This window comes from Taeniopygia guttata, chromosome 12, assembly GCF_048771995.1.
Source record: "Taeniopygia guttata chromosome 12, bTaeGut7.mat, whole genome shotgun sequence".
NCBI lineage: Eukaryota > Metazoa > Chordata > Aves > Passeriformes > Estrildidae > Taeniopygia > Taeniopygia guttata.
In genome coordinates, this window is record NC_133037.1 from 20,119,407 (window position 1) to 20,140,482 (window position 21,076).

The window sequence follows — 21,076 nt, forward strand, 5'->3', positions numbered from 1 at the left end:
GCATGATCCTTTTAAATACACTTTTGATGAGAATTATTTCCTCTTCAAAATAAAACATCATAACTATGGATCAAGCAGCTCAGAGAACTTTGAAATTCCAAATATTTCCATCAATATTTAAATGTAAAATACAACAGTAAGTAATGGTACCAGAGCAATTTTTAAACTAGATGAGTTCTGTAATAATATATTGCCGGAAAAACATTGGATCTACAGCAAACTAACGGCAAGAAGGCAAAGGAGCCTGAATTCCTCCCATTAAACATGGAGTAGATGGTGATGAGTTCCAGCAGAGCAAGGCAGCATTACCAAAATGAGTGCCTCCTGAGCAGAACACGAGTGGTGATGATATCACTAAATGGGATCCCTTGGGATTTAGAGTCTAATAGGGAGGTTTCCACAAGAACAGGAATGTTTCTGCAAGCACAGGAACATTCAGACCCTTGGCTCAGTGCTTACTGACCCTGAGCCTCTGTGACATTAGAACACCAAAACAACTACAGCAAAGACACCACCACATTCAAGGACAATGTGATGAAAATGGAACACAAATTCTCTAACAAAACCCCACAGTTATAAAAGTACAGAAATTCAGCAAGTGAAACTTATCCATTAAAAAATCCAAAGCTCACTCCTAACTCCGTGAGTCCAGTTTCCTATCAAAGTTTGGGGGTAGAGAAGCTGAACACAGACCTTCTCATCTACATTCCTTCTAAGAAGATGGGCCAAAGTGTTTTGGAGATTTCAATGCAGAATATTTTGTGATTGAACTTCTGAACTCTTCTAATGTATTTCTAGCTGCTGTCTGGAACTAAACAGATTCCAAATAAATTTAAATACATAAACAAATAAATTTCAACAGCCTATAGAAACTGGCAGAAGAGCGTGCAAAATAAAAAAGTAGACCAGACCTCTACGGTCCCTAAGCTATGTAAACTGTGATTTCAGGCATCTGTTTTCAAACAATATGTTTCCGTTAGCTGTTCCCTGTTCACGCCTTTCTTGCAGTAGTCATTCCAAAATCAATGCAAAGCGCCTAAACTGGACAGCTGGAGTGGTTCAAGTGAAGTTACTTTAGCCAGTTCGTTCCTATTGTCCTTTGAGATTTGTGCACTACTTTCTAAATTATACACATTTTTATCAGAAGTGTATTTTACCATTTCTTGTGCAACATCATCAGGAGTTTCCTTTTCCAGATCAAAAGTAAACTCAATGGCTCCATTATCTTTGGGTTTTCCTTTCAGTTTCTTAGGATCTTCTACCCAGAGTCTTAAGGCAATTGAGGATTTCCTACCATGGTCTTCTTCCGCAAGTTCCACTCTTACCCCAGTATCTTCAGCAAAAAAGGCATGACTTAATAAATCTTTAATTTTATATCTGCAAAGGATACAAAATAAGAATCAAACACTGCAAGTCAACAATTTTAGAAAGGTTTGTAAAAAGAAACTGCTGTTAAAGGTGGAAACATCTATACTGTTTAGTGTTCACCCATAATGAATTTGTGTTCTTTTTGAAAAGATGTGGGATTTTTAAAAGGAAGTGAAACTGAAAAAGTGACATTTCCCATTTCTCAAGGCTTTAGCAATATCCAAGAACTTAGAGAAATGCAGATTATAGCGTTGTTCAACTTTTAAGTATCTGAGCTTAAAGAGTACCAGAGAATAGATTCTCTGTAGGCAGTCAGCTACAGTCCCTAAAACTGTATTTGTGAAAGTCAGGAAATACTCAGCACAAGACAAACTGGCAGAGACCAGTAAAACATTAAATTTTAACACTAAAGCTGGAAACTAGGCAGGACATGTCTCCATGTCCAGAGGGCAATGAAATCTGGTACCACAGCTCGTGATGAATCCACCACATCAATTTTTATCGCCCTCCCTGCCCCCTAAAGAACCTTCCCAGTGACATTTTTTGGACTGCAGAACCAGAAATTGCAAGAATATCCTAGCTCAGCTCCACATGATGCTGAGCGGCTGAAAGACACTGAATGTCAGGAAAGCAGGAAATAATTTATATTTGCACTTCCATGCTTCATTTTCTTCTGCACAGGGGAGACCCACAGACCAGAGCAGAAATCCACAGACAGTTCTGAAATCCCTGCATTCACATTACTTAATATAAAACTCAATCCCTTGAAACAAACCTTTCTTCTTTGTTTTTGCAGATGCACTCCCCAATTATCTCCTTAATTTCAGGATCAGTAACTTTCTCAAAGCTTGCTGGCTTTATACCCTAAAAGCATAAAGAAAAACAATTTAATGTGAAAAATAATTACATCATACCTTTTAATTAAGCATATTTTCTCTGCATTTTAGAGGTAATTCAACCCAGGAAGTTACAAATACTTTTGTTAATCTTAATGCAAAACTGAGTTGAGGATTTAGGGGTACTATATTTCTAAATACCATTGCACTTCAAAATTAATACACTAGTTTACACGAGCTCAGCCATACACAGGGAAAGTATCCCTTTTTCTTTACCAACCTTTGCAAATTTTACCTTTATATCTTCTGGACTCTGAAGTGAATATTAAAGAAACAGCTAACTTTAAATTTAAAAAATAACCATTTTCTGAAATTATTCCTTTTATGTTTTTGCCTCAACTCCCAAAGCACTAAAAGAATAAAGGCAGATAATTATAGCTTTCTTCAGATAGCTAGTACTGAAAATGAGTGAAAAATACCTTGGAATAGTCCATATGCCTGCTTCCCACAAACCTCTTGCTCTTCCACGACCCAAACAGTCTCCAACACATTCCCCTCTACATAAAAAAAATTAAAGATCAACCCCAAAACCAAGCAGGGAAACAGGAGAATACAACATCTCTGCATTGCTCCTGAATTTCCTAGGATATTGTTAGAAACCCCTTGGGAATATGTGATAGAGCAGGTGCAACCTATAAATCTAGTTAAATCTCTGTCAAATGTTAGCATTTTTGCTGGGAACAGATTTGGAACAGCAACCTAGGAGCACGGCCTTTCAAGGAGAAAAACCAACTACCCACTGCAGAAGAAAGCCACGGGAAGCAGAATCAGTATCCCCACATCCATGTATATATTCAGCTATGGGTGACAAGTGGCAATGCAAGAAGTTCTTCGGTTTATTTTTGATGTCCAGTATAAATCCCAGAATTAATTTATTCCCTTTTAAGAACACATTATTAACTCTACCTATTAAACCAAGATCTATACGGCTCAAAATATGACAAAATTTATTTGAGAAGAGATGATGCCGTGGGACCTTATCAATAAGGACCAAAGCACTTCCAATGAAGGCAATGAGCAGAACAAAAAGGAAACACAATTTCCTTTATCTAAAAAACAAAATGTGGTTAAGCATGTAACTGAATGGGAATTGGACATTTAGCTCCATATAAATCCTTTTAAAGTTCTCCTCTGAAATAACAGTAAATAAGGCTCGTGCAGTCACAGATAAGGAGATCTGCAGAGTGGACTTTTGGCTCACCCAGTGGATTAAAAGAAGAAAACAGGTATTTTCAAAGAGGATCTGCAAGTAATATACAGAATTACGTCTTGAATAAATTTTATGGATGAATTTCAATGAGGGCTGGAGTCTCAGAATTTCTGAATAGATTATACTTTTATCCTTTTATGAACATTCTGTTGCTATTCAAGCCTCAGATTCTACTTCAAACTTTATTAATTAATTTTAGATCAACAACCCCCTATTTGTCTTGATATTCTAGCGTGAAATATGTAAATTGTAGATTTTGAAAAAAACAGTAATAAAAACAGTCACTCAAAGTCTCAGCTCCTTGGTTTAGCTTCAGCAGAAAGCTGCGGAGATAGAAAGAAACCCATTTTTGTGAGAACAAAACAAAATAATCTGTACATGTGGCTGGCTGGCTGTGACTCACTAAAAAGAATTATTTGCTTAAGCAAACCTAAATCTTACTGACGAGACAAGGGTTCAAATTTTGTATATTAGAAGAATGTGTCAAAAGGCACTGGAGTGCCCAGGCTGCAAAGCCCAAGCTGGCTCCAATATGCCAAGGCAAGCTCTTAGGAGAGCTCTGATACCTGAATTAGAAATGAAAGAAAACAAAGCACCATCAAAATGTATTTTCTGCAGGACTCCTCTTTACCACAATTCACCTTTAAGCTACAGGAGTCTAGTGTGTTCTCCATCAGGAAGAAGGATAAACCTATACATTTCAATTCACTGTTGTTTGCTATGACAAAACTGATTTCAGTATTAGTGTGACACTCTCCGGGAAGAAAGCATAATAAGATCTAATAAAGGCTTTAACCTGAAGAGAGGCAGGTTTAGATTAGACATAAGAACGAAATTCCTCCCTGTGATGGTGGGGAGGCCCTTGCACAGTGAGCCCAGAGCCTCAGATCCTCGATGACTGGCTCCCAATATTGACCTTACAAATTGCTTCCTCAAATAAAATACAGCAACTCTTCCACTTTTTTTTCCCCATCTTTGAATGGAACACTAACTCCTCTCCAAATACCCATTGTGCTAAGCTGCTGAACAGTTAAGCTATGATTAGATGACTAAAACAAATGAGGACAAAACATGCCAAGTGAAATACTGAACAGAGCTGCTTTTGCAAAGTGTTTTCTCCCTGTCCCTGTGCTATAGGATGCTTTTGTTCCTTACTCTTCATTAAACTCTCCAAGACCAGCTCACTGGCCTCCCTTGCAGCACAGTGCCCCTGACAATGAAGGGGGACTCTATTTGACATCAAAGGACTCATCTCATTCACCTAAACAAAAGCCATCGGTCTTCCCTGAGCATTCCCAAGGAAACACAGCACCAAAATTCAAAGTGCATTAGCTAAGAGATTATCCATAACCATTTGAAAGCTGTACAACCTCTTATAAATTAAAATAAATTCAATGCTGCCACATGTGAAATGCAGGGCTCATTGGGTGGCATAAGGTGCATAATGAAAATAGAGATACCTTAAATGCTAAATATATATATATATACACATATGTAAACCAATAGCAAAATTAGATCAAATTGAGAGCTTCTCTGTCTCAAAGAGGATGATTTATTCTGACTCCCTCACCACCACTTATTCCCATTCCCTTCTTTCTGAAGCAGTTAGACTTGTGATCTATTGCCCTCCAGTACAAGGCAGCTGAGTCTACAGCCAGACACATACAGAAAAAGTTGCATTCTTCATGCTGAGGGAAAAAATGTGCTGCTTATTCTGCAGGGTCTAAAAACAGCCGCTTGCCATTTTCCATCAGAGAGCACATTTTGGAAGAGCAGCATGTGATGCTCTGAAGGGACACAGCGAATGCCACACAAGTCACTGGCACGTCTGACCCACATCGGTCAGTTTTCTAGAGGCTTTCTTGGCCCCTAGAAGTGCCCTTCCACCCCAGAGACAGCCTGCTCTGGGCTACCACTCCACCTTCCACCTGAAGGTAACTCTAGGCTCATGTCATTCCCAAAAAAAGGAAAAAACTCTCTACCAAAAAAGGTGAAGCCATGTTTCCAACTGAAACTGCATCCTGGCACATACTCTCTGAAGTCACGGAAATGAAGGTAAAGGTCTCAGTTTTACCAGGCGTTTGTTCCATGACATCACTGTGTACAATTATAAACTCATCTCTTTTTCCCTCCAGAATGGGGCTCCATCTTACTGCGAAGCTAAGAGGGTTACCTGCAGATCTAAGAAGATCTCAAAAAGCCACAAGAAGTCCATGCAATGACACTGACAGCATTATTTGCCTCCTGTCATCATGCCACAGCCACAGAGTTAATTCTGTCTGTGTGCACCATGGCATACAGCCTGCGAATGCTGGAAAAACCTTCAATAGTTGATGTCAACAAACAATAGGAAAGCTTTACATGCAAACCAGAACACTGTCACAGGGTGGGTTGCTCTGAAGCACATGTTTGTACCACTAAACCCAAGGAGATGGCCAGGAACTCTCTGGAGATGCAGCTGCTCTGCTGTGCATTCTGCAGTGCATGCCTAAGGAAACACTAGGCTGGAGCAGCCTGGGAAGGTCTCAGATTCCGATGTTTCATCACTGTTGTCTACATAAAAATCATTTGGCAGAATGATTAAACACAAAAAAAATCTGAGTAAGAAAAACTATCAAGTTATGCATGAAAAATGAGATTATGGCATCAGAACGAAGGGTACTGCAAATATGCTGACCAGGAAATCACTTCAAAGTGAACTGTGGTAAATGTGGCTTGGCCCCACTGCATGGGAAAGATTATTTTCTATTTATGGTACATATCCATTTTTGAAATGTTTACACTCCATCATTCAGGCTGAAAGGGCAGAGAGAGGTGACAAGTTGGAACAAGCGTGTCTTATCTGGCAGAGAAATGAGCCCCTCTGCACACTCCCAAACATGACCACCTCCTTATCCTGGTCAACTGCAAACATACAAGCACACATAGAAAAACAGAAATGCAAAAATTAAAGCAGCAATTTAGCCATAAGAATACAGTCAGGCAGAATAAAAGGTCACTGAAATAAATTAAATATAACAATATTACTCTACAGACATGCGGAATGTGACATATGCTGAAATAATGTCTCAGAAAGGTAATGTTTACATTTTCTACACCAATAAGGATGACCAACGTGTGTGACTTGGACAGCTGGGACTTGAGGCGTATCTCATGTCCTAGTACCAGACAAGGGCATGGCAGAGTGTTAAGACACAGAGTAGCAACTACTGAAAAAGATATTACAGTGGCAAAACCCAAACCATACCCTGCCTGTGCTAGGCAGCAGAGGGAATATCAGTTCAGTGGGACCCCACAGAAGGTAGGCAGTCTAAACATTTTGTTGGTTGTCACTCCTTGATGCAAACTCTAGCCAGCAATTCCAATCCCTAAGGATGCTATCAACACCTCTGGTGGTTGCTGCTGCAATGCTGAGCCCAAGACAGGAAAAGAAAGTTATTTTATTTTATCCTTTTTAAATAAAGGCATCAGGCAGCTAGACACGGCAAACACATTTCACAATGCACTGACTCTCAATTTTAACCACTAGAAATAGTATTTGTATTTCTGGTGCAAAAAAGCCTGAGCTTCATAAAGAAGCAAATGTCCCACTGAGAAACTCCAGCATTCAGGGGCTCTGCATCCTCTCCATTCAAGAAGGTCAGAGCCACCTTCTGCTGTAGTGAGAGTCCCAAAACTAATCTAATACTGGAAGAAAACAGTCCAAGTCAGCCTCTTATGTTATGGAGTATTCAGCCTACACTCCGTTTTTGACTGTATTTCAGTCTATAAGCCCCAAGGCTCACACAGGCTGCTGCATCACCAAACCTAACTCTTCATTGAAGTGATCTTAGAGTAATTTTGTCTTTTTGTAGCCACTGCCCCAGCTTAGGGCAGACCCCACTGCATGATGCTGGCTCAGGACCCCACAACCCAAAATCCTCCACCTCCTCCTCAGACCCCACAGGTCACTCACGCTGCTTGGAGCAGGGTCCCTTCTGTCAGCAGCTCCCCTTCAGATGCAGCTCCACTAGAGAAGCTGTTGAGCCCACCAGAAGGTTCCTCCTGGGACAATGGATCTCCCCCAGGACGAGGCTCCTCCTGCACCCTCACCCCAGAGGTCCACCCCCTGCTCCTCCTTCCTGCCTGACAGTTCTGGAGCTCATTGCATTTGACAGGGCTTTCTCCACTACACAGGGAGCTGGTTAACCCTTTCCTTGGAAAAACAGTAATGCCAATTTTGCCATCTAAGGAATCTTGGTGCCTTTACTCCCACTGCTACTACCCTAAATTCAGGTGAAAACTGCATACCCTTCATGCTGGTACCTGATGCTTTTGCCTTCAGTTTTCCCTGCCAGACAGTTCTGCTTCAAAACTACCTCCTACGAGGACCTTTCAACAGCTTCCCCACCATTGCTTCTTCTATATGATAAACATCACCCCCCACCTCCCTGAAGCTGCCACTATAAAGCCAGTTTTACAAAACTATAATAATTTACCATTTAATCCTGAGCTGTCTAAATGTTACTGCCATAGAAAACGAGTTGGCTCAGGCTTCCATCAGTGTTGAAACTAATGGCTACTTAAGCCTAAAAACTGAAATTTAACATCTAATTAGGAATCCTCTGATTAATCATTATTCTTTACCATCTTGGATATTGCTTTGATAAGCAATGCTTAAGAGCCTCACACAGTCTTAATTACCAATATTCTAGACAGCTATGAGGTGTGCACACAGCTTCTCTGGGTACATGGAGCAATGAAGAGCTCGATGTTCTCAGTGGCTCCAGGTGCACACACACCTTCCCAGTAACACCAGCTCCCAGGGTGATACTGAGTACCTGACCGGTCTCACATGCAGGACATGAGGCGATAGAGCCAGAAATTAGAAGAGCCTCTTGTAGCCACTCTGTAAAGCTCTAGAGTCCAAGGAGGTGTCCCCTAAGCTGTCCACACTGGTAGCATTTAGGCCATATCTGAAGTACCATACCAAAACAGGGCCAACATCCCTTGTGCCAAAGCTAATGAACACTGTGATAAAGAACCACGGAATAACAACATGGAGTAACCATGTGGCTCTAGGATCACAGAATCACAGAATGGTTTGGGCTGGAAGGCACCTTAAAAACCATCTCATTCCAGCCTCCCTGTAATGGGCAGGGACACCTTCCACTAGACCAGGTAGCTCCAAGCCCTGCCCAACCTAGCCCTGAATAACAGAGATAAAGGCAAGGAACTCCCCTGAGCCATCAAACCCATTCCATGTCTCTAAGAAGCTGCAGCATGGTTTGCAGGCAGCGAATGGTGCAGAGCATGGTCAGCAGCCAGCAGATCCATGGCTGCACACATTCACCTCCCTGCAATGCCATGGGAGCGGATACATCCACAGGATGAAGAGAACTGCACTGCCAAGCAGTTTCTGAGGCCTTTTGTGGGTTTTAAAATTATTTCTAAGTGGCTCTGGATTGAAAGCAAAACTCTAAGAAGAATTAAACTATCAGTCCATTGGGCTGCATTTGTGGCCAATGGAGATAAAATTAGTGACAAAGATAACTGAAAATATTTGATGTAGCTGCATCAAAACATAGTCCAAGTGTAGAATTGTAAGCTTACACATAAGCCTGAAACAGGTTTGTGCAACCCAGAGCTCAGATACCTCAAGTTCTAGAGCGCAGTATACCCTCAGCAGTACTGACACGTCATCAAAATATGCTTTTGAACCTTCCAATGACAAGATCCAATACCAGCTAGGACGTGTACTCACACAGGTTACTTTTCGGTAGATTTGAGCAGCATTCTGGCATTCTGAGTAAGGGTATTCTGAGGTAGCCATTTCCAGCATGCACATTCCAAATGCGTAGACATCCACAGATTCATCATAGTGCTCCTCGTACATTTCCGGGGCCATGAATTCTGGTGTTCCTACACAGACATACAAAGATAATGTTGATTTTTACAGGAGTCCAAATTGCTTTAACCACAAGCTTTTTCACCTGTGAGAGGTGTGCCCAGTACAACTGTGTATAGATGTATGCAAGATAATTTCAAAAGAGCTCAAGCATCCCCCAGGGAGGAAAACCAAGGTCAATGTATGCACTTCCATGCCCATGGCTTACTGACAATAATCCAAAGCAGGGAAGCAGGGCAGAGGGGAAACACGACAGAGGGGAGGGGGAAGGAAAAGACTGAAAAATTTCAAAAATGAACAAGAAGATAAGCTATGGATCATTTCCTGCCCATACTGAAGTGATAGAATAGTTTCTGTCGGGCTGAAGAGACGGATGTGTACAGTGCTGGGGAGGAGAAAACGAAGAAGAAATGAGAACCTTCACTCTTGTTTTTATCAGTGCGAATTTGCTTTTTTTTTTTGTTTGTTTTTGTTTCCTCCAGAGATACAGAATAACCACCAGCAGGCAGACAGCACTTTGGAAGTCAGTAGTATCATAAATCACCTACAGAGTCATGCACAAAACATCAAACCTAATTCTGTCAGTGGTTTAGTGGGACAAATCAATGAGGCCACTCACAGAACAAGGTCCTACTCAATAGGAATTAGGGTGTCAGGAATCTGATGCAACTTGGTAAATATGAAGTGAGGCACTGGGAGCTGCAGCTTGGAGACATGCAGCAACTTCCAACACCTGCAACATTTGCTCAGCAAACTACTCTGAAAAGGTGGTGGGGGGGGAGGGGTTTACAAAGCAAAACAGAAAACTATTAACACTTGGGTAATTAATTCCAGGACCTGTATCTCATACTATAATTCATTTATTTCCTTTCTACATAGAAAAGATGAAAGAAAAGAGATCAATGCAATGGTGTGTCAAAGGAGAGCAGCAGCAAGCTGTTGGGATGCCAAAATAAGAGTGGCAGGTCTTGGACCATGAGAAAGACCCAGATAAACTCTGCCTGTCCAGCCTCAGCACCCAAACTGCCTCCAGCCCTGGCAGATCCCATCAATGCTTTGTTATGTCATCACTAATCAACAGCAAAAGCACAACTGTAACTAAAGTAACATATAATCAGAAAAAGTAGTTCTGGCATACCCCAGGATGGTCTGGATTGGAAGGTACCTTAAAAATCATCCCATCCAGCCCACCCATCTCACCCCGAGAGGCAGGGACACCTCTCACTACTCCATGTGGCTGCAAGCCCCGTCCAGCCTGGCCTTGGACACTTCCAGGGATCCAGGGGCAGCCACAGCTGCCCTGGACATCCTGTGCTAGGGCCTCACCACCTTCACAGTAATATGTTTCTTCCTAATATCCAATCTAAATCTCCCCTCCTCCAGTTACAAGCCATCAGCCAAGTCCCTAAAGAAATTGAGGAAATGTCATCCCAGGCCAGGTTGGACGGAGCTTGGAGCAACCTGCGGTAGTGGAAGGTGTCCCAGCCATGGCAGACAAGATGATCTTTATGACCCCTTCCAATCCAAACCATTCTAGGATTTTCTGACTTGTCCTAAATTCTTTTTAAATGGCAACATAAAGGACAACCCTAAAAATTAGTGTCTGCTTTTGCACACATTTCTGAACTAGACTCAACTCATGAACAAGCATTTCTGTGAAATTAGTTTCACAAAATTCAAGCTTGATCTCTTCCCTTGTTTATGTTCTTCCTCCTTGTCCTTCCACCTCAAAGACACTCATTCCTCCAGCCTTAGCAAATCAGCCAAACCGGTGTCACAGAGGCCCACTCCCTCTCTCTGGATGTTTGTGAAAGCTGTCACCAAGGTAGAGGCTGCTGCTCAGAAAGGGTTAATAGCTGCCACAGGAAATTATTTTGGAGCTGCTGCCTTGCTTTAGAAGGAACACCACTCAACAGCAGGAGTGAATCTCATGAATTACAGAGCATTTAAAACAAATCTGAAAAAGTGATTAACAATAGTCTAAGAAGCAAATTGAATACTTGGCAGCATTCCAAAACAGGACAAAAAATGACATTTTCTCCCATTCCTGGGAGTGGAAAGGAATACCTACAAGCATCCTTCACCATAACAGCCCAGCTAAACGTGAAGCTGTTCAGCATCCACGCAGCTGCTCTTGGCAGGAGCAGGTTTGCCCTGGCCAGGCTCCTGCAGACACCGCAGTGTGCTGATTTCATCCCTTCCAGCCAACGTGAGATGCAGCTACTGATATGCCTTTAGAGCTACTCCCTCTGCAGAGGGGGCAGCATTACTCATCACCAGTGTTTCCAAGCCTCCTTAATTCTCTCCTTGGAGCAGTACTACTCATGAAAATTATAAGCTCAGTTTTATTGCCAAAATGAATGCAGACACTTTGCCAGCATCCTTCAGACATGAGTGTATTTTGATGGTGTTCTGTTCATAACTGATTTTACAAAAACCTGTGTAAGTATTACTAATATTCTTACCAATATTGGTATTATGACTGATGCTATTCCTTAGATTGGTACTACTGATACTATTCCCAGTATTGGTATTACTGATACTATTCCCAGTATTAGTACCTCTGGAATTATTCCCAATATTGGTATTACTTGTATTATTTCCGCTATTCTTATTATGGATATTATTCCAATATGTCCCATGAACAATTGTTACCCTGCAAAAAAATTATTTGAAAAAATACTGACCCTCAAGAGAGAAAAGCACAATCAGTTATTAGAAGTTAAAAATGAGAGAAACTTAACAAATATAAACAAATAGGAGTTTATTAAATTCAATGAAATTAAGTAGACCCACAGCAGCCAAGCACATATCTGAAATTTCTATTGTTTTGACTTCACTGGTTCTGGGCTCCCTATGCATTAAGGATGATACAGGAGGAAGGAGAAGAGGAAGTTATGACACCATTACTTACTGATTCCTATTTTTTTAGGGGTGTAGAGGCAACAGTCCCAAACCCACTTTAACTTCCACTACCAATCTGTAACTTAAAAACCACTACTGCAAAATGGGAAAAGAAGATCTTAAATAGACAGCCACAATACTGACCGAGGGAAGCCAAGGTGAACAGGAGCATTACCTATGACACTTTTGGCAAATGAAGCTCTTTTGAGTGTTGCCAGACCCAAGTCTCCTATTTTCACAGATCCAGTTGGTCCAGTAATAAAAATATTATCACATTTCAAGTCTCTGTGAATTATTGGTGGAGTTCTTGTGTGTAAGAAAAGAAGACCCTTCAAGATTTGCCGACACCAACTCCGCAGGACTTTAGGTTTCATCACTTTAAACCTCTTCAGATACCTGGAGCACAACATACACACAAGTGGGTATAAAGGAAGTGAAAACATTTTGTTAGAGATTTAAGGGGCTTTAACAGGATAGCTGAACTTTTCTGAAATTCCACTATGAATAAAAGCCCCTTATTAGATGTCACAAGAGCAACACAGAAATATCACAAAATTAAATGAAATAGATCTTTTCAGAGGAGGAATTAGAGCATTTAGTTTTAGGGAGGATGATAATATGCATTTTTGGTTCAAATACAACCAAATACTTTGAAGTCTTATAGTTCAGCGATTCATTTCATGCAGAGAAGAGCTTTAGAATATGCTCATATATTTTGAATCAGAAGAATACCAAAGTTTAATTTTAACCACAAGACTTAGACCTTTGTACCACACACCTGCATTTCTTTCTATTTACCTGAAGCGCTTGTTGCAAGGGAACATTTGGGGAAGACATTGGGCCTGCTAATGCACTGGCAGAGTAGCACACTGGTTGAGTACTGCTCCCATTGGGGCTGAAAATCTGTTCCAGAATTCATGCCAACTGCTTTATATCAGCCTTAACAAGACTGTCAGTACCAGGAGCTATTAATTAGTATTATTTAGGAGATAACCTAGAGCACCTCCAGCATCTGAGAGATTCTACCATTCAAGTGCTATTCCATTTGAATTCCCTAACACAACATGCAAATACAAGCCCAAAAGCAAGCACAAAACACACCCTGACAAATCCAAGCGTCACAGGCAGAAGATGAAACAGACCAGAGAACAGCTTTGAGTTGCATAACCAGAACAGGGAAGCAGGCAGAAAGAGATGAAGGCCAAATTCTGCCTGTCAAACCACTGTGGTTCAAATGCAGGGACAAATGACAGACACCAGAGAACAGCTCCATTTTTTGCTTTTATCTGAAGATGGCTTTTTTCAGCATACAAAAGTAGGATTTTGCTATAAATGTCTGCTGCTATTCTCAGCCCTTTGCCAGGAGCACAGTACTTACGTCTTCAGCGTTCCAGAGGTCATCAGCTCGGTAACCAGCACGATGCATCTTTTGGCTTTTGCACAGGATTCCCAGAAGTCATAAAACCTCACGATGTTTGGGTGCTGTAGACCTTTCAACATTTCTGCTTCCTCTTTAAATCTCTGCCTCTCTACTTTTGTGAGTTTTCTGTCCTATAAGCCAAAATGAGACATTATTATTAGTGACGGACAAAAATAAAGGCTCTGCATTGCCAGGGTATTCAGAATTTTAAATTTGTTTTATGCTTGTGTCAAGAGCAATTATATGTAAGAGACCAGCCGCATTATGAACTAGGGCACTCGGCCTAAATCCAGTATCAAGAAGACAAAGAGATGCCTGTGCTATGCCATGCTCATGACAGCACTAATATTTAAGGCACCATGAAGACACCCATGGCATGATGGATCAACCCTCAGCTATTTCTTCATGTTTGGGTGTTGTGAGGCTCCTCATCCAAGGGATTAATACCCACAGGATGCCATCTCCAGGTATTGATGTTCTCACAGCCAGGACAGCTCCCACTGCCCTCAGCTGCTCCTGGGATGCTCTGTTACAGAGCATCAGCTGAGGTCCGTGTTGCTCACCACACTGGGCTCTACAGCCCATCCTGTTTACCTCAGGCTAAATTAAAACCATGTTACCTTCAAAAAAATCCAAACACATCAATTTTTCTATGTGTTTGCTCTTCTGCTTCATTTTACAGACTTTTCCCTTCTTTTTGGTAAAGGAAGTGTTTGTAGCTGTCCTTCAGCTTCTTGCATAGACTGCATATGCATGGAAATTTTTAGATTAGAAATGTGAAAATGTCATGTTCTACTACTCTGGTTTTCCTAGAGAATTTCAGGGCATTTCCCACAAGCTCCAGGCTGTAACGTGAGCCCATCCAGTGCATGCAGAGCCTCTCTGCTCTGTCTCTTCCATGGTTCAAGAGAAGCTCAGGAGCTGCCTGGACCTCCGCAGCACATGGAGATCTCAAACAAGCTCAGACACTCACTCCAACATCTCAGGATGATGAAACAGAGCCGCAGGGGAATTCCGCCCCAGCCCCACCATCGTGCCTGCCTGTGGTTTGCCCCACTTGGCCAAAGCACTGCCCAACCCTACCCTAGAAATGGAGCTTTCAGGATCTTTAGAAGGTGCTCTTACTCAGAAAGCCAAAGGCTCACCAACAATCAAGATTAATTAGTTTATATTTTAACCTCAGATTTCTTCCTTTTCTCAAGTCACTTAGGCACATCTATACGAGCTGCACTCCTAAGCACACAGAGTGAATTAAATGGGAACACAGCTGACTTGTAGCCAAGATGCAAAAGGATCAGCCACTGCCATTTCTACAGCCTGTCCTCACCCACAATCCCAGACAGTTCCAAGATGGGAATGAGAATTCCCATGGCTACAAATGCTTCACATGGAGACTTCATCAGAGGAAACAGGGTTGGAACCATGATTTGGCTCTTGGTAGATGACAAAACCCTGCCCCAGCTCAGTGTGTGCATGGGGGGAGCGTTCACATTGGTATTGGAGCTGTTCAGGGTGCTCTCTGTTCCCTCTGAGATCTGTTGGAGCAAACCCTGCCCAAGCAGCAGCAGCAGCCCTGGGGCTGGGCAGCGTAGGGTGCCTATGGTCACCTAGCCTGGATCCCCAGGGCAGCCAGAGCTCCCTGTGCCCCACAGGGACAGCAGCACATGGAATGCCCACAGCTGAGCCAGGCAGCACCTCTGCTGCTCTACACCAGCTGCCTTTCTTCTAAAGCAAAAAAATAAAGCAAAAAAAAAAAACCAAAAAACCCACAAAAACCTAAAAAACCAGGCTGTCTAACAAGTCAGGCAAGAAGAGCCAGAGAACTGCTCTCAAATCCATCACTTCTTCCCTACTGCTGAGTTTCCGTCTAATTTAAAACCTGTAGAATAAATCAGAGCCACAGCTGTTAGGAAGGAGAAGGAGAAAGTCCCTGTTCAAGGCAGGAAGAGCAGAGTGGGAGCTGGCAGAGAAAAGGAAAGGTGCCCACATAGATCCCAGCAGATTTGCAAATATTTTCAAATTAAAAAAAAAAAAAAAAAAAGTAATACCATAGTCCTTGACTCTCATTTCCAGGTTTCTGAGCACTGTGAGAACTTAATCAGATTGATGAAAAACATTGAACATTGCTGAAGAATTGAGCATTGTTTTCCAGCTGGAGAGGCAAGGCAGGGCCAGGGCAGAGCGGCCACTCCTGCGGCTGCAGCCTCCACCACAGGAGGGGTTTCTGTTGCCATCAGGCCTCAAGCAGCCTCCTCTAAATTCCTCCAGGCTGAACCTGACACGAGCCACTGGCAAAAACATAAGCTGATTCTGAAAGGCCTTAAGGGTCAAAGTGTTTTCTACTCTGAAGCAGCAGATACACCTGTTTAACTTCATGACTCAGGGTTTAAGCCAAACCCATGAAACCTTCACTGGGGTCACAGACACTCATTCCCCGTCATATAATCTACACAAGACAAAATGTCCTCATCCTGAAGCCAAGGGTATAAGCATGAAACAACCTCCATGCATTACATTTTAAGATAGGGAACAGGATTGTTTGGAAAGGTCATGACAAAGAAAGGTGGTCACTCATGGAATAGTTTGGGTTGGAAGGACCCCAAAGGATCATCTGGGTATGAGAAAGAAATTCTGCATTGTGGCTGCTCCTGGATCCCTGAAGGGTCCAAGGCCAGGCTGGATGGGGCTTGGAGCAGCCTGGGATAGTGGAAGGTGTCCCTGCCCATGGCAGGGGGTGGACAAGATGAAATTTAAGGTCTCTTCCAACCAAAACCATTCTGTGATCTCATGAATTTCCAATCAGCACTTTAGAGCCTCAATTCTGGTAAATCCCACACTCATTTAACTGAATTTAACATGATGTTTGCAGCAGGAAGATACAAACAAGTGAACAGCCTATCTATAATCAAATTTCTGCTAATCCAACACATGTATGTTCTCTGCTTCTCCCTACTCATCACAGCTGGGGAAAAAAAAAAATTATTCTCTCTGTTAATATAAAATCTATCCCTTCATTAAGTTCCTTATAAGGAACAACAGCAAAGACAGGAATTAGTAAGTAAATCTGTTAACAAAAGGAAAGTGAAAACTTACTAATTAAATTTCTGGAATGACACCCAAATTAACAGCAGGAACATGTTCAGTTAGTCATCCCCAAGCATCATTTCCTCCAGGTTGTAACATATGGGCTCTGACTAAGGATCTGAAAATTATACAAGCAGGAGACTGGCTTTCACCTGAGCCTTCAGAAGATTTCCAAGATTAAAAAACGAGGTCAAGTTTCTTGCCTAATTCCTTACAAGGAGCAAAGAGATTTGAGAATCAATTCCATCCCCCCACTATGAAGAAAGGGGCTCTTGCAAAGACTACATAAATTTTTCACATTCAACACATAGAACTGTTTAGGTGTAGGGTCTGGAGGACGGCTCTTGCAAACTATAAAGTTGTGCTGCTTTGCAGTTTCACAGAATTTTAAAATTTTTTTCCTTTTAATATCTTGAATTTCCAATAATGTTAAAAATTTTAAACTACTTTAAATATGTGGATATCGTACATACTTCCTGGCCTAAGGACTTCTGGGTCCAGCTAGCCTATAAATACTGGGTTTTTTGAGAATTTTGTGCTTTGTTTTGTTTTTAAATTCTTAAACTGACAAAGCTGCATCTACTGATGGTTATTTAATCTCTCATTTTGAACAGATGAAGGCCTGACTGTAAGGCAAGCAGGTGCATTAAGTCAGAAACAAGGGCAGGGCTCACCTCCATTTATGCAGAAGCCTGACCCATGCTGGTGACGAAGAAAGAAAAACCAGAGGCACTTCTGAGCCAGGGACAGAAATCAAATACCTACAGCAGAATGAACATCTGTTCAGATCATTCCATTTTCACATCTGCATTCCAAGTACGTACCTCTGCTCATGTACCGCAACTACTCTTCTAATCAGAGATGGCCTCAAGTGTGAAATCAGCCACAGGATCCACTGCCAGCTGTCTCCCGTAGAACTCTCTGTCGGTTTACCATGGATTTATGGACAGGAGCACAGTTCTGCTTTCATGTACCAGCCCTATATCTGTAGTATTATCCTACCTATGCAATAAATGTTTAATAGCATCCAGGACCTTTCATTCCCACACCCTGCATACTGAGTTATAAGCACTTATGACTTAGAGCAATCCTAAAGAAGACAAAATCCCCTCTCTGTGAACAAACAGCAGATGCCATGAGAAAACTTGCATATCAAGAAAAAAGATTTTGCAGCTTTATTCCCTATCAGAATCCAGCCAACATTCTTCTTCAGTCAGTAACCCTCGGCCAAGTTACAGCCTGCTATTTGCAGCGTCACTACTGAAGCTGGGAGGTTTTCCCAGGGGGAACTCATTTTCCAAAGGCATAAAAGCAGTCCTTGTCCCCATGGATACTCACAATTCAGTGAACTGGAGCTGTGGAACAGGCTGAGGAAGATTTACTTATTAGCCTGAGTCATTGTTAGAAATCTATGGAAAATTAGGAATTGAATTCAGACCTTTATGGCTAAATTTGGCACAGTAGAAGGGGCCGCGTGTGCTTTATTGCTGGATGCAATCATAGCTTGCTTTCTAAATTGATTAAGGTATACCTCAAAGCCTTACAGCAGAGGAACAGTGGGATTTGTATCTTCTATTGAACCTCAAAACTTGAGCAGCTCCTCCTGCAAAGGCAGGAGGAAGGCAAATCAATACCCCAAATCTCCAATCCCAAAAGAGCTGCAAACACACCAAAGAAACACAACACCATGGATAGACCATGTGTTTTAGAGGTGAAAACGCCCCAACATAACCACACTATGACAACCAATGCTTAAACAAAAGAAGTTCTCTGCCAGGAGCAATTAAAATTAACTTCAGGTAGCACCTTCTTAACTTCCTTAATTACCAGTGCTTCACAGGTTCCACATAAGCTTGTGATTGCAGATGACATACCAAAACAGTTCTGACTTGCCTCACAAAACACCTTTTTCAAAGGAAACTCTGAAATCAATGCGTGAAAAAAGCTCCAGGACACTAGATGCCCCCTGAAAGGAAAAGCCCTAACCACAAAAAAACCACTTCAGGCATGTCATGAGAACCTGGTGTTTCAGTATTTTCTGGAATCCCATCTGAGCCCAGCATTTGCTGAAGTTTAAGCAATAATTGGTTGTGTTTTTAAAAACCATTTTGCTTCACCTACTTCCTGTAACCCACAAACATAGTTACTGGGCAGATAAATTATCTTCATTCCAGTGCTGGACTTGTCAGCACAGGAGGGAGGGATGCTCCACCTACCCCTTGGAGGCTCAATCCTTGCCTGGACCACGGCAGGGCATGGAGAGAGACATTTCAGTGCTGCTGCCTAAAAAAATCACCTTTGGATAGGTGGAAATGGGGGAGAGGAGCCAGAGAGAATCCACTGCCCTTGAAGGGCTGTGCTTCCTAGTGTGCTGTGACCATTAAAACCTGTCTCAGCACCAGCCCAGCACCAGAGCGCTCATGTACTGGGAGGAACTATCTCCTTTGTGCTTCTTCCATGTCACCTCCTTACTCTAGCCAAGTTTGCAAATTAACTTATTGTATAGGTATGAAATCCCCTTATATTTTCTGGTCTATGGGTGTTGGAAGATGATCTCTGAGGTCACTTCCAATTCAAACCAATCAAGGATTCTATGATTTGCTTTGCTGTGTGTTTGCTACACATGCATGGTATTTTTCCTAAAGAAGGGAGATGCCACCCCTTGCCCACCAGAGAGCCTGCCAGAGAAGCCCTACCACCCTCTGCAGCCTGAGAGGAGGCACCAAAACTGTTGTTATTTACCCAATGCTACCAAACAGCATGCAGACATTAATGCTCCCTTGGCCAATGAGCTTCAGCCACCAAAATAAACAGTGCGAAGAATTAGCAGAACAAGCCAAGTTTGATTTAGCTTTGGTCTGGCAAGTTTAATCTTGGGGCAGCGTTCAATCCTGCCTTTCTAATAAGAAAACAGCATTTTCCTCCCATTATTGCTACCATTTCCCGTCTAGTTATAACCCAGCAATTGCATACTTCAATCTGTAGAACACTCTTTTAAAGTGAAATATTTGTACCAGTGAATTAATCATAGTCCACCAGGAACCCTAAGCAGGCAATAGGATGCTCAGTTGTCTGAGATGATGACTTAGGAATGGTACACCCCAGTCCAGTTCCCCACTATGACTCTCCAAGCCAAACACTGCTTTCTCTCACTCCCATTTCCCCCTGCCCTCTGTGGCAGGATGGAGAGTGGAATATGTATTCTCTGACTCTCAAATAAAGCCCTTGGACTGTGTTGCATTTGTCAGTGAACCCCAGGTTAGGCAGCCTTACCAATCCAAGAAGATATGCATGGAATAGCCCTTCAATCCTTGTGATGACGTCCCTGAAGGGCTGGCAGTTTTCAATTACACACTAAGTACATTTATTTTAGGAAACTACCTCAAGTTCAAATTAGTAAGAAAATCACCACAAACCCACAAAACACCCTAACATTCCCCACCAAACCAGACAGATGGAGTAAACTGTAGGCGAGATTTTCACAGTTCCTCAAATCATCTTTCCTCACAGCCACAAATATTACCTCTAATGTGACCACTCTTCTAATAAAATCACCTTGTGTCAAATAAAAGCAGCACTAAAAAGCCATTTCTCACTTGATTCTGTGCTGAACCCAGGAGAGCACTGAGCATGAGATCCCCTTGGCCACTGAACCACAGAATCCCCTGAGTTGGGAAGAACCCACGATGATCATTGAATCCAACGCCAGCTCTGCCCAGACACGCCAACAATCTCACCTGGGCATCCCTGGCAGCCATGTCCAAAGGCTCCTGGCAGCCTCGGGGCCGTGCCCATTCCCTGGGGAGCCTGGGCAGTGCCAGCACCCGCTGGGAAAGAACCTTTCCCTGAGATCCACCATAAAGTTGCCCTGGCCCAGCTCCATGCTGGTCACTCAGGTCCTATCATTCTGTTCCAAAGGGAAGAGAACAGTGCCTGCCCCCTCTCCTGTCCCTCAGTGTTGTGGTGTGTTTTGCTTTGAATCCATGTTTGCCTCCTGCTCTCCTCCCTAATCCCCTCCTTTTCCCAGTTCCCAATCTTCCCAAGCCCTTCCCTAACCTCCTCCCTGCCAAGTTGTCAATCCTCCCTATCCCTGCCCCTTTCTCCAGAGAGTTCTGTGTCTGTCTTGTTGCCCTCCACACCCCATTTGTTATTTTGTATTATTCTCCCCCTCCCATTTTCCCTGATAGGCTCATAAGCTATTTGCCCACCTTATACTCCTCTCTTACCATATCCTCACTGGTTCACTTTCCTACACCCCTACTCCTGAGCTGCTCTATAAAAACTTCTGTTCACCCCGCCCCAGTCCT

The 21,076-nt window shown here is 42.5% G+C and overlaps 1 protein-coding gene across 18 annotated transcripts in view; it reads right to left on the bottom strand.

Annotated features, from left to right (window-relative positions):
* The window catches only part of WNK2 (WNK lysine deficient protein kinase 2), a 96,051-nt gene that overhangs the window by 47,304 nt on the left and 27,671 nt on the right, over positions 1-21,076 (bottom strand). For 14 of the 18 annotated variants that reach the window (XR_012057901.1, XR_012057902.1, XM_072934775.1 and 11 more), the window contains exons 2-7: positions 13,644-13,816; positions 12,441-12,661; positions 9,218-9,375; positions 2,684-2,761; positions 2,144-2,232; positions 1,158-1,377 (exon numbers count right to left, since the gene is read on the bottom strand). Coding sequence is in view for 16 of the 18 variants with exons in the window: in XM_072934775.1 (XP_072790876.1) it covers positions 1,158-1,377; positions 2,144-2,232; positions 2,684-2,761; positions 9,218-9,375; positions 12,441-12,661; positions 13,644-13,816 (939 nt within the window). In the remaining 2 variants the exon portion in view is untranslated. Of the gene's footprint in view, positions 1-1,157; positions 1,378-2,143; positions 2,233-2,683; positions 2,762-9,217; positions 9,376-12,440; positions 12,662-13,643; positions 13,817-17,443; positions 19,326-21,076 lie in introns of those variants that run through there. The other 4 variants (XM_030283211.4, XM_030283204.4, XM_072934770.1 and 1 more) reach the window with 2 other exon arrangements.